The sequence below is a fragment of the Ostrea edulis genome, chromosome 2 (genome assembly GCF_947568905.1).
Source record: "Ostrea edulis chromosome 2, xbOstEdul1.1, whole genome shotgun sequence".
Lineage (NCBI taxonomy): Eukaryota > Metazoa > Mollusca > Bivalvia > Ostreida > Ostreidae > Ostrea > Ostrea edulis.
This window is the reverse complement of record NC_079165.1, coordinates 13152065-13166324: the sequence shown is the minus strand read 5'-3', so window position 1 is coordinate 13166324 and position 14260 is coordinate 13152065. Positions and strand designations below refer to the sequence as shown.

Genomic DNA, 14260 nt, shown 5'->3' with positions numbered 1-14260 from the left:
TTAAATTACAATCTGATATCATTTGATAAGATCAATCCGATTGAACATTTATGTTTATGTACCTCGTATTTGGTCGCAAATAAGGAGTCAACATATATCTACTGCAGGCATAACCACTGTCCCTCAGTAAAACATCGTCAATACCCATGCCACTGTAAGTATATGAGTATGTCCTACATGTAAGTGAATATCAATATCTGAACTGCGGAAAATAAACGAATCATCATTTTTGAAACCACATTCAAAAACTTTCCTGTAATTGAAAAGATAAAAAGAAACTTCAGGTACGCTATTATCTTTCATGCCTGCATTAACTTTGCATCAAAATCAAGTTACATTTCTAACTAAAATTAATATAGAATTGGACACCTTCCATTTTAGCTTATGAACAGTGAATATAACAAACAGTGATCAATCTCATAACCCCCTATAAGGAATATGAAATTAAGAGTTGGGCAAACACGGACCCCTGGACATACCAAAGGTAGAATCAGGTGACCTAGAGGAGTCAGCATCCCCTGTCGACCGGTCACACCCGCCGTGAGCCCCATTTTGATCAGAAAATTAGAGTAAGTAATCGGAAGTCAAAATTAGTATGTAAAAAACGGTTTAACAGATGGTATGAAACACGCTAGACAGCATCTTATCCAATGAAAGGTTGTATTGGCAAACTAAATCGTTATAACGACCAAAGAATCTGCGAAATGTAACATCAACGTGTTTCTCAGTAGCCTGTCTCGATTTGAAAACTGATCATACGCAGGATAAGCTCTTGTATATCGTATTATGTGAGAGATATACATACCTCATATGCAGGTGATAATGGAATGTTACTACATAGATATGGTAAGTTGACGATGGAGAAGCTGAAGTCATCCTGTTTGTCATAACGTTGAATTGTTTTGTTGTTGTTTTTGTTGTTGTTTTTAATTTTCCAATTTTCTGATTATAAATTATCTTCTAAAGTAGCAATTAATGATAAAAGCTTGCCTGTGTGGTCAAGGATTCCATGAACAATTATGGAATGAAACCCCTTGCGGTTACCATAAGGATGCCAAATTCTCTTGGGGACGGAATTCTACGACCCCAATAATCCCAGGAAAAGCCGCAATGGCATAAAATGTCTGCTTTATGGCCAATTTCTCTGCGGGTTCGGTGGATCACTTGATTTATATCGGCACTATTTCGCACACTTCTGGAAACTCTGGATATATGGAAATCAAGTGTGTATCCAATTGTTTTCATCTTGTCTCATTGGTCTCATCCATATAAATGTAAAAGGAAATTCAGCACAGTATCATTGCAACATAAAGTTGCTTGAGAAAACAGAAGATGCATTCATTCTCTGTAGGAAACAAAGTATTCTTCTCTGAGGACACAGAGATGATGCTACAAGTAATTCCTCAAATAAAGGTAATTTCCTGGCAATGATACATATGTTGACAATGCATGATGGGCAGTTCTGCTTTCATCCACAAACAGCAAACAAGAATACCTTATATACTAGCAAACCCATTCAGAATGAGGTCATACAAATCATGGGGAGTCACAACGTCGTGAAATTCCTGCAGCACATACTCAATCAAAACCTTAATTAAAGTACCAGAAAAGACTGGTCTGCGACAGACAAACTAAAGTCACCACACAGGGACTTCTCGCTTCTATGACTTCTTTCTATGTGTTGATAACATTTGTTTTTGCAAGGTATGAACTCGATATAATAAAGCTTCTGACTGTCAAACTTTAAAAAAGAGATAATGGCATTCCCACTGCAAGCAAGCAAGTTACTTGACGAATACGTGGATCAAAGTACATGTAGAAGGATTGATGCCGAATTCGAGTCATGCTTTGAAGATGTAAAACAAATTGTAGACGACCTTGATATAGCGATTGTAACCTCCAAGCAGCAACACAGGGAAAATGTCTCTACAGAAACTCCAAGAGATTCTTATCGATCTGTTGTGGTCATTTCGTTTCTGGACTCCAATGAATTGCATACAAGGTTTCAGAAAGACGATCACGCGGTATTTGATATTTTCTTTTGGCTATCAATGTGCCAAATCTTTCACAGGAAGAGTTGCCCAAACTGGCCTCAGAACACAATTTTGGACCTCGCCTCATGTAACGACAATATAAAAGATTGATTGATTGAATATTGTTTAACGTTCCTCTCGAGAATATTTCACTCATATGGAGACGTCACCACTGCCGATCAAGGGCAACAAAATTTAGGCCTATGCTCGGCGCTTATGGCCATTGAGCAGGAGGGATCTTTATCGTGCCACACCTGCTGTGATACGGGACCTCAGTTTTTGCGGTCTCATCCTTCTACGACAAGCAAGGGGGTACTGAGGACCTATTCCAACCCGGATCCCCACGGGAACAATATAAAAGATCGAGGAGCTAGGTAGTGGAGCTGATTTTTATCAGATTGCCACACTGGACGTGTTTTACCAATCACATGTGAGACAGAAAGATTCCTCTCTGGGCGAAGACGAATCACGAGTTTACATTCACAGTACTGTGCAAGAAGACAGATTGACTGCACTTGAACTGATCAATGCATCTTCACCATTTATTAGAAATTGAGCCAAAAGAAATTGTGCAATCATATATCAGGCAACAAACCCGAAGATTATTTTAATCAAGTTTTTTTTTTGGCAAAATAACACGTCACCTCATATAAAAAACAAAACAACCATCAACACAAAAGTAAAAGGTCGCCTGCGTGGCTCATTGGCTAGAGCGTTTCCTAAGGTTCGACCATCTTGAAAAGGATTTCAGAATCTGCGCCTGTAAAGGTAGTTTTAAGATATCGTTTTCTACAATATATATGGACCTTACATTGCCCAAATAAATTTGCTTGTGATTTTTAGTGTTGACAAAAAGTTAGACAGTGTCCGACTTTGTGTCAAATTGTAAAATTCTATTGTAAATATTCTCAAGATTAAATCGATTCATTGTGTTTAAACTCAACATATTCAAAACGCTTTATTTTCAATGTTAAATTTAATCATTATACATTATTTTGAAAATGACACATTTAGTTTGATCAATCAAAACATTACCTTGTCCCAGTGTTCAATACTGTAAAGGAAAACAAAACAAAACAAAAATACACAAAGAAAAAGAAAGAAAAAAAAGTAACAAACAAACAAACGTTGCACCGCCATCGGAAATTGCTTATTGTAGTCAATCACAGAGGAAGATGAATTGATTGCATGCATTTACTTAAAAATCAACATCAAAAGATCAAAGTCGTGTCGGACCAGTGAACGCTTTTTTTTTTTTTTTTAATTATATTTTCTTCTTCTTTTTTTCCCCTGTAGACTATAGACCTTCGGGAAAAGAGGGTGTCGTCAACAACCCATGATAATGCATCCAAAGATTCACTTCATGTGCAATGAATATTTGGGTGAGTGTTGAGGCCCATGAACATTATCGAAAGATTCCTTTCCGGATATTTCGGTTTTATCGTACAAAGTCCATAGTTTATTTACACTCACGTGACGTTACTTTCACTTTCATGATGAACGGCTCAAGTCTAATAGAAATTATCTTATTTATCTGTTTTGTTTCGTCAACAAACTGTCAAAAGTACAAACCAACATGGGAAAGTATTGACTCTCGACCCATTCCAGCCTGGTACGACGATGCGAAAATTGGCATGTTCATTAACTGGGGTGTCTACTCCGTGCCTTCAATTCACAGCGAATGGTTTTGGTTCTATTGGAAAGGACAGCCTGCTACCGATGTAGTGAACTTTATGAAGAAATTTTACCCACCAAACTTCACATATGCAGATTTTGCCAAGCAGTTTCGTGCCGAGTTTTATGACCCCAATAAATGGAAAGACATAATCCTTGCCTCGGGTGTCAAGTAAGGGAATATATAATAATCTTTATTTAAAGTCGGACATGGTATATAACGATACAACATTAGCTCTAAAGAGCTATTTACTGACAAGGTCAACACCATGCACCAGCACTGACCAATTCCTGTTTGTTCAATAAGTTCCCCCGATACAGGTTGGGAACACTTCCCCATTAGCGAGATATTCTCGCTAAAACGTGATCATCCCTCTTTAGCGAGAAATAAACATTACCATAAACAGGTGTTTTTGGCGTATTATTTAAAATAATGGCAAATCCTCTGTGACGCTGAATAAGTGCGACACACATTTAACTTGATGCGAATTTTTTCTATGATATTGACAAAATTGTCAAGAAATTGCATATCAAAGTTGCTGTGTAAGAGGGAAGGAGGTTGAAACCCAGTGCACACCCTGAGTGTTTTTGTTTTGATTAATATATTTGCAGAAGTATCAGACATTTTAGCACTTTTTCTTCTTATCTATGACATATGAAACACGAAGAGATGTACTCCACGGGTATTTTTCTCGGTTGTACAGGATATATATTTACTCTCGCTAGAGAGGGATAATCGCGTTTTAGCGAGAATATCTAGCTATAGGGGAAGTGTTCCCAACCTGCTATAGCGAGATAAATTCTCGCAAAAATGCGAAAACACCCAAGGAGTACATCTCCAAGTTTCACATGAAAAGATGAAAAAGTCCTAAAATATCTTATACTTCTGCAAATATTTAAATCGAAACAAAAACACACACAATGTGCATTGGATTTTGGCCTTCTTCCCTCTTGCTAGATACAATTGATATGAAATTTTCTGTGTTGTCAGTTCTATGTGGAGACAATTTGCATCATGTTGAGTGTATTATTCAATTTTCAGCATTGCATGGAATTTGCCATTATTTTCAATCAAAACATCTGTTTATGGTAATAATGTTTTCTTACTAGCTAAAGAGGGATTTAATTGTGTTTTTGTGAGAAGATCTCGCTATAGGGGAAGTGTTCCCAACCTGTTTAATGGCAGTATGGATAAGATCATATTGTTTACATAGATAGAAGTGCAATTAATGATTCATCAATGGTAAAGTAAAAATGGACTATATATATCATAAGTTTATGAATGTTTCACAAAGACCTCACCCCTTCGGCCCTTCCAATCCTCTCCTTCAAATTCTTGATTGGAAGAATGTAAATAAACATGTATAGAACACTAATATGTGTATTGGTTTTCCAATGAATGGTTATTAACAAGGATTAAACATGTTAAATAAAACATACGAGCATACCTCAATACAGCAATTTACTGTGTATAGATGTTATAATATGGTTCTCATAATTTTTCTCATAATTTTTCTCTAAAACTTTAGATAATTTCCATCATCCATGCAAGATATTTCTAATAATTATTTTTAATTGCTCATTATTGCAAACTTGAATGTGTTTTCAATGGGAAGAAAAGAAATAACTAAAAAAATATATTGATAATTCATCATAATTGGCATGATTGGGTAACACAATAGATGTAACACATGGAAAGGACAACTGGAAACAGGAGTGTATGGTGAAAGCCTGGGGTATAAATACTTCTTGTGAATAATTTGTCAAATAATTCAAATATGAACTAATTCTGTCATACAAACAAAAACAGTATTAGTATAGCATTTAAAAAGTAGATCCCAAACTTGTGTACTGTACAGCTTTATAATGAATTAGAGCTTTTAATTGTAAATAACGGGTATACTACTATAAATAATGATGGAAGGATTTTATTCTTAAAAGGTACTATTTTTGTAACAAAATTAATTTTTGTTAATTAATGCACATGTATCAGGAGCTAGTCTATTTCTTTCTTAGGTTTCCAAGTAAACATGGTGAATCAAATGTACATTTCAATAGATATTGTTATATTGAGTATGTGAATTTCCTATTTTTGGAGGGAATAAAGCTGATGCTGACCTAAGTGTATTCAAGAGGTGAAATTTTGTTTTGGTCTGTAGATATGTGGTGTTGACATCCAAACATTGTGATGGGTTTAGCATGTACCCAACCAATGTGACATATCAGTGGAATTCGCGAGATGTTGGTCCGAAAAGAGACTTAGTGGGTAAGTCTTTATTAAATTAATACACGTTTTGTTCCCTTTAGGCCTAAAATAAAAACTGCTGTGTTTCCTCTCACCAGATTCACCTCCTACATGGGGTACTTGTTTGTAATATAAAAGCATATTAACTGTAATGATTAATGGTGGAAATGAGCCCCTTGTATTCTGACAGTATGTTAAATACCTGCAAGGAGCTAGTTGTCAGAGTGTTTCTTTGTGTACTCAGAAAAAAATTGCAAGAAACAGTATTATAATTCAATTCCTACCAACCTACCTCAATTTGTTTAGGATGTTAGTAGAAACACAACACTAATTATTTTTGGCCTTCTCAACATGAACATACATGTGCATTGTCTTGATGTGTGTTGGTAAAGTTTTGTTCTCCAAAATTTAGGAGATTATGTATTGTGTGTGTACTTGTTTTACAGGATTCAAACTTCTGAATAGTGCCTTTGTTGATGATACAGTGGCATTAATTCATGGCTGTGCTAAGATATGAATATCTCAATTCATCCATTATCACACATGTATACAAAAAGAATATATGCCAAACATTGCAGCAGCTCATTTTGAGCCTAATAAGTATGCATACAGTATATCTGTGTGTACATTGTCAGAAACAAATGACATTGCAGGAAATGTATTGATATGATCTTCAAAGTTTGAAACATTTCCTAGACGTTGGCATTACTTAAGTTGGATATATGCAAACTTTTCCACATGTATGAATTGAAGTTATAACCCTTTAAAGTACATAAAATTTATTGGTTTGTAGGTCCCTTGAAAGAAGCATTGAAGGGAACAGACGTTAGGTTTGGTATCTATCATGACATGATCGAGTGGTTCAACCCTCTTTGGCTGGAAGACCAAAAAAATAACTACACAACTAATAGATTTGTTAAAGTGAGTCACTTTTCTCAGTACCATTACTTGTATCATAGAGATGGAGAGTTTTCATCCAAATATGTTGTTCCCTTTATCATTAATAGGATAATATTGTGAAGTCTTTGTTGACCAAATTTCAGAGGATTCTTAAAGAATCAGAAATGACAAAATGAATGTGATATTTTTGGTAGATCATATATTTCAAACCCATGTTTCCTGAGACCAGGATGGGGGTTCCCCGTGTCACAGCAGGTGTGGCACAATAAAGATCCCTCCCTGCTCAAAGGTTGTAAGCTCCGAACATTTGAGAGGGACGTTAAACAATATACATGTACAATCAATCATCAGCAGGTCACCTGAGTCAATCGTGACCTTTTACTATTGATCTGTGTACATCATTGTGTTGTCCTTTAACAATTGAACACTTCAAACTTCTTGATAACTACCTTTCCAATTCTATTCAAATTTGGTATGAAGCGTCTTTGGGACAAGAGATACATAAATAGTAAATTACAGGGCCCCTACACCCCAAGGACTGTACCGGCAGGACAAAAACTAAACAATTTTCAAAATCTTCTCTGCAACCACACATATGAAAGAAAAAATAAATTAATGTATATAGTCATGTAGAGCCGTAAGGCCTTTACCAAATTTGTAAATTTCATGATCCTCAGGATAGAGGTTCTGACCCCAGGATATGGGACCAAATTTGACATTTATATAGTGTTTATGTGTAAATCATTTAAATACCATCTTCTTTAATACTATTGATACTAAAATTGAAACTAATTGAATATTTAAAAGGAGCAGGTAGTCCTTTACCAAAATTGTAAATTTTATGATGCCAGGAGAAGGGCTTTGCAGGGTTTCAGGGTGGGGCCAATATTATCATGGTGATGATTGTCTTTATCATTTGAAAGACTTCTTTAATTTAGCTGACGTTGTTTAAAAACCAAATTCATATTGAGGAAAAGTAGAAAGGGATGTACCAAAAAGGTGAATTTCACAACCCCAGGGTCAATGTAACATATATTATAGAAAGTCTTTCATCAGTATGGGCATTTTTGTGGTCATTTGTGTTTTAAGAACATATCTTGTTTTATATTGCTGCTGAATATTTATAGAATTTCTTGGCCCTTAAGACTGTTGATACTTTAACCAATACTCAGGTAACCGATAAGGCCAATACTCAGGTAACCAATAAGGCCTGTGGACCTTTGTTTATAGGAAATGTCTTATGAATTGTGTTCTTAGGACCACAAACTTAATAAAAATGTGATTGGGAAGTTTGATCACATCTTGAACTCTAAAGTGGGCCAGGGTTCAAAGTTAAAGACCCATTTTGCTGTAATAGCAAAAATGAAGTTGATGCAGTTGACCTGCCCCTTTGTCACCTTATTGAGAGTCAAACACTGAGGTGGTGTGGGACTACTCAGAGGGCACGTCCCACATTGCCTATCTCTGGCTTATATCTACAGTTAAACACTGAGGTGGTGTGGGACTACTCAGAGGGCACGTCCCACATTGGTTATCTCTGGTTTATATCTACAGTTAAACACTGAGGTGGTGTGGGACTACTCAGAGGGCACGTCCCACATTGCTGATCTCTGGTTTATATCTACAGTTAAACACTGAGGTGGTGTGGGACTACTCAGAGGGCACGCCCGTTGCTGATCTCTGGTTTATATCTACAGTTAAACACTGAGGTGGTGTGGGACTACTCAGAGGGCACGTCCCACATTGATTATCTCTGGTTTATATCTACAGTTAAACACTGAGGTGGTGTGGGACTACTCAGAGGGCACGTCCCACATTGCCTATCTCTGGTTTATATAATTCTACAGTTAAACACTGAGGTGGTGTGGGACTACTCAGAGGGCATGTCCCACATTGGTTATCTCTGGTTTATATAATTCTACAGTTAAACACTGAGGTGGTGTGGGACTACTCAGAGGGCACGCCCGTTGCTTATCTCTGGTTTATATCTACAGTTAAACACTGAGGTGGTGTGGGACTACTCAGAGGGCACGTCCCACATTGCTGATCTCTGGTTTATATCTACAGTTAAACACTGAGGTGGTGTGGGACTACTCAGAGGGCACGCCCGTTGCTGATCTCTGGTTTATATCTACAGTTAAACACTGAGGTGGTGTGGGACTACTCAGAGGGCACGTCCCACGTTGATTATCTCTGGTTTATATCTACAGTTAAACACTGAGGTGGTGTGGGACTACTCAGAGGGCACGTCCCACATTGCTGATCTCTGGTTTATATCTACAGTTAAACACTGAGGTGGTGTGGGACTACTCAGAGGGCACGTCCCACATTGGTTATCTCTGGTTTATATCTACAGTTAAACACTGAGGTGGTGTGGGACTACTCAGAGGGCACGTCCCACATTGCTGATCTCTGGTTTATATTTACAGGACTACATGCTGCCGCTGATGTATGAGGTTGTTAATGCTTATAAGCCAGACGTTTTTTGGAGTGACGGAGCTTGGTTGGCTCCCTCATGGAAGGCACCAGATTGGTACTGGAATGCCACCATATTCCTGGCCTGGCTATATAATGAGAGGTATGTAGTCATTGAATACTGATCTTGTAGTTCTTGTAAAGAGTGGTTCATACGAAATCATTATGAAACTTTCCTGAGAGCTACATGTTGTCATATATTTTGAAATCAGTGAGTTTTCTTACCATTCACAAAGAGATGAAGGATGCAGTTATTGTAACAAATTGTTAGATACTCAGTTTTGTTGATTTCTGTCTTTCCTACACCTGGCCCATTACATTGAGTGCTTGATTATTTTATCATCCTCATGATTGTTATTTTTGTGCAGTCCTGTGAAAGATGACATTGTTACAAATGACAGATGGGGATATGGCTGTGACTGCAAACACGGAGGAGCCTGGACCTGCTCCGACCGGTATCATCCGGGTAAAATGTTATCTGTAGTCAATAACATCACAGCTCAAATCAAATGAAAATAGACACATCGGACAATCGGAATTCCTCGAATGTCTCACGCACTCGACATAGATCTCGGATGTAATACGATGGCATCCATGAGTGAATTTGATGCATTGTCGACTATGACGTCACAGCCTACTGCACTATGTTATGTACATCATCGCTAGCAATGCATCAAATTCTCTCATGGATGCCTTCGTATTACATCCGTGATCTATGTCAAGTGCGGGAGACATTCGAGGAGTTCCGATTGACACATTAGATACACACCACCATTATGAAGATGATTGATTATATACATCAGATGTCCAAGACCAGAAGGCCTTTTGTTTAATATGATCATTTGGTAGTCTGTCTGTCTGTCTACAAGTTTAGTTTTGGTCATAACTTTTCTACAAAATACAAATTCTGAATTTGACGAACTGAAATGTCAAACTAAAAGCTTTCTTGAAATTCAAGGTTGGATGTCTCGACTCTGGTCAGAAATTTGTCTCCAAAACACTGAGCCACAATTTGGGGCTTGCTGTATCTCCAACACAACTTGTTTAACTTTAAGGAGGTACTCTACATCGTCATAGTGGCTGACTTCCTTTTAAAACATGGATGAAAATATAAATATCAGCAATATTTGTCTATTCATTTAAAATATTCTCACCTAGCAGAGTAGCTCAGTAGGCTAGCACGTCGACTGCTGAACTGTAGATCATGTGTTTGAGTCCAGCAGGGGTTTTAAATTTTTCTCAGATTGCTTTCTACTAAAACTGCATTTTTTGACTAAATAAAGTAAATTTGAAAGTTTTCAATTTCAAAATATTGTTGTACATGTCCTTCGCTTTTCATCCATATCAAATTTCTCTGGTGTAGCATACCTCCTTAAGGGTCAGAATGTGTTTTTGACAATACAGTTTATTGATGTTTTCAATGTTTGTGTTCACTGTTAAACTTTATATTTTTTTCCGTATTTAGGACACATATTGCCACATAAGTGGGTCAATGCCATGACGTTAGACAGACTGTCTTGGGGTTATAGACGGAATGCTGACCTCAGTCAATACTACACTATTGAGGAACTCCTGGAGGAAGTGATCTACACCATCAGGTATTGAAATAAACACTATCAGGTATTGAAATATACACTATCAGGTATTGAAATATTATACACCATCAGGTATTGAAATATACACTATCAGGTATTGAAATATTATACACCATCAGGTATTGAAATATACACTATCAGGTATTGAAATATTATACACTATCGGGTATTGAAATATTATACACTATCGGGTATTGAAATATTATACACTAATATTATACACCATCAGGTATTGAAATATACACTATCAGGTATTGAAATATTATACACTATCAGGTATTGAAATATTATACACTATCAGGTATTGAAATATTATATACTATCAGGTATTGAAATATACACTATCAGGTATTGAAATATTATACACTATCAGGTATTGAAATATTATACACTATCAGGTATTGAAATATTGTACACTATTAGGTATTGAAATATTATACACCATCAGGTATTGAAATTTTATACACTATCAGGTATTGAAATATTATACATTATCAGGTATTGAAATATTATACACTATCAGGTATTGAAATATTATACACATCAGAGATTAAAATCAAATACAACGTTGTTTTTTTTTTTTGCTCCTTGAAAAATGAATCACATTTTTGTTCACATTAATGTTTTCCTCATAGTAGAAATTTACTTTTGACAGCGAGTTTTCATAACGCGATTAATCAAATACATCTGCAATATATTGATTAACTAGGACTATTCTACCTGTATACCAATGTAGGTATGAATGGATGATAGTGATTTCTTGCTTGTTGAATGAGAAAAATTTTCATGAACATAATATATCAAGATTATTTACTTAGCATGCTTAGAGAAAGGAAGTTGTTTAAATATGCCCCCTTTTAACAGCCTTGGTGGAAACATACTTATCAATGCGGCACCAACAGCCTGGGGAACATTTGACCCAATTTATGAGGAGAGGTTCCGTCAGCTGGGCTCATGGTTGAAAGTCAACGGCGAAGCTATCTATAAAACCAAGCCCTGGGTTTATCAGAAGGACACATTGACAACCAGAATATGGTACGATTTCTATTCATCTAATTAAAGAAACAGTTAAAAGGGAGGGGGAATACAATATATTTTAAAAGATTTATTCCCAAACAGTAATTCTTCATTAAAGTGATGTTTGAAGTTTACAATGTACAGTTAAAGATGCATAAAGTTTATTCTTCTAAATCCAAATTTCTGGATATCCTGATAACGGAATATTTTAATGATTTTTAACAGGTACACAGCATCTAAAGCAGAAAGCAATGTCATTTACTGTCTGGTGCTGGATTGGCCACTCACGAATGAAATCATTCTGGGGGCATTGAAGGATAAACAAGTATCCATGGTAACATTGCTTGGGTCAGACGTGACTATGACCTTTTCCCAGGAGGCTCAGGGTCTGAGGGTGTTATTTCCTGTCCTTAATGTCCACAAACTCCCATGCCTCTGGGCTTGGGCTTTAAAAATTACACTTCAAAAGTAGATATGGTAAATACGGCATATAATATTTAGTGTTGTATTCATTCCCTCCAGAGTGTCGTAATAAATAAAGTACCGTGCAGGTGGTATTTTTAGCGAGACACAAATTTGGCAATTTTCCCACAAAAATGTAAAGTTAATATGACATATATTATGTAAAGTCTCAATTAATCAGTATTGGCACTTTTTGGGAATTTGTTTTAAGAAGCCTTTGGGGCTAGTTATACTTAATACTCAGGTGACCGAAACAATCTTTGGTCCTCTTGTTCCAATTTTGTGATTTGAAAATGCGTTAAATGAGAATATCAATGCATGAACATGCAGAATATTCATTCACTATAGCAATATTATTTTGAAAATTACTGTGAAATCCAGGTTGTATTTTTCAACTGTATGCATCTGTATAATTTTGGTTCAACACTGAACCCTAAATCATCGTAATGTAAGCAGACTGTAATTTTGCTTTTTTATATTACCAGTACGTGTATAGAAACATCTTTGATATCTTATGTTATGAGATTACGTTATTTATCACATCTCGAGATTATTGTAAAAAATATAAATTTAACTTAATAAATATTGTAATGTAGAATTAGAGTTGAACTCCAGTATCTTGAACACCGATATATCGAATACCATGGATATGTCTGAGTGATTTGGAAGTCCTAACCACTTGTTCTTCAAGTATTTTACCCTCAATATCTCAAATCCTCATAAGTTTTTTTTTCAGTCCCATCAAGTTCTAAATAACGATGCATCTCAAATACCGTGGATATGTCAATGTGATTCAGAAATCCCAACCACTTATTCCTTAAAGGAAGTGAACATGAAAATGTGACAAAGGGTTTAGATTTGTCATTTTGATGTACATGTATATAATGAATTCTGAAAATCACCAAGATGTAGCTTTCTTCAGTAGGGAGATATTCTATAAAGATTAACTAATCTTTTCAATCCTTGGGAGCTGCCATATTGAAAAAAATATTACCTCCCTGCTGGGTTATCTCTTAGCATCCACTAGAGGGCAGCACTGATGCTGACATCAGTAGGACACATTGTGTGTATTTTTGGCACATTGTAAGCATCAACGTTAAAATGTCATCAGCAGAGAGTGAATTAGATATGGGATATCAGGTTGAACCTGATGTTACAGAGGAAGAAATTGTTTCTCAGAATAATGCTTCTTCACCAGCAGTTGATTTTAATGAGAGAGGGATTTTCCTTGATTGATGTGCTTGTCGAAATTGTACATGGGTGTCTTTGTTGTCATGAGTTTGAATATTCTGTGTAAGCTAGATTGCATAAATATACACCAAAAGTGCAATTCTCTACACCCATATTTTAACACTGTGTGTCGAAGTCCTGTTATAATTGATACAGCTTACATTTATCCATGGATTTAATACGTATCCAGAGAGGGGTCTCAGAGGACCTGGATAACAACTTATTAAACAAGTAAGAAAAACACGAAAATGAAAAATACCTTCTGTATTCACATGTATTAAAATCTTAACACAACATGGCATGTGTGTGTAAACATTTCCAACACATGTGATAGAATACAGTAACAATTCTGTTGCAGACATGCTATCAAGATTTATGGCCTACAGACAGTTTATCAACTACATGTAGGTCAAACGCAGTCAGCCGCTTGGGGGGGAAATCAGAGTAGTTTTACCCTCATTTAATTGTTGTGACATAAATTAAGGGAGCATTTCCTAAAGAGCACTGCAATTATGTAGGATTTCTTAAAAAAACATCAGACTCTGATACAGATTCTAAATATTAGTAAATAAGTATTTTTTAATGTCAATAAAGAATATAATTGTAAATTGAATCTCCAAAATTTATCT

General features: G+C 36.1%; 1 protein-coding gene across 1 annotated transcript; it reads left to right on the top strand.

The window, feature by feature from the left end:
* The first annotated feature begins 3282 nt into the window (after positions 1–3282).
* On the top strand, positions 3283–12999 carry LOC125679268 (plasma alpha-L-fucosidase-like). Its single transcript, XM_048918371.2, has 8 exons — positions 3283–3879; positions 5867–5973; positions 6746–6873; positions 9282–9430; positions 9696–9793; positions 10793–10925; positions 11787–11957; positions 12165–12999. Exons 1-8 carry the CDS (start codon positions 3404–3406, stop codon positions 12409–12411), a joined length of 1509 nt encoding a protein of 502 aa, XP_048774328.1. The 5' UTR covers positions 3283–3403; the 3' UTR covers positions 12412–12999.
* Positions 13000–14260: the final 1261 nt, after the last annotated feature.

Excerpts from the sequence above, each read along its gene's own strand:
- LOC125679268 (XM_048918371.2), top strand. The coding sequence starts at position 3,404 with ATGAATATTTGGGTGAGTGTTGAGGCCCATGAACATTATCGAAAGATT. Across the intron at positions 3,880-5,866 it reads ATCCTTGCCTCGGGTGTCAA|ATATGTGGTGTTGACATCCA; the intron begins GTAAGGGAATAT and ends TTTGGTCTGTAG. Across the intron at positions 6,874-9,281 it reads CAACTAATAGATTTGTTAAA|GACTACATGCTGCCGCTGAT; the intron begins GTGAGTCACTTT and ends TTATATTTACAG.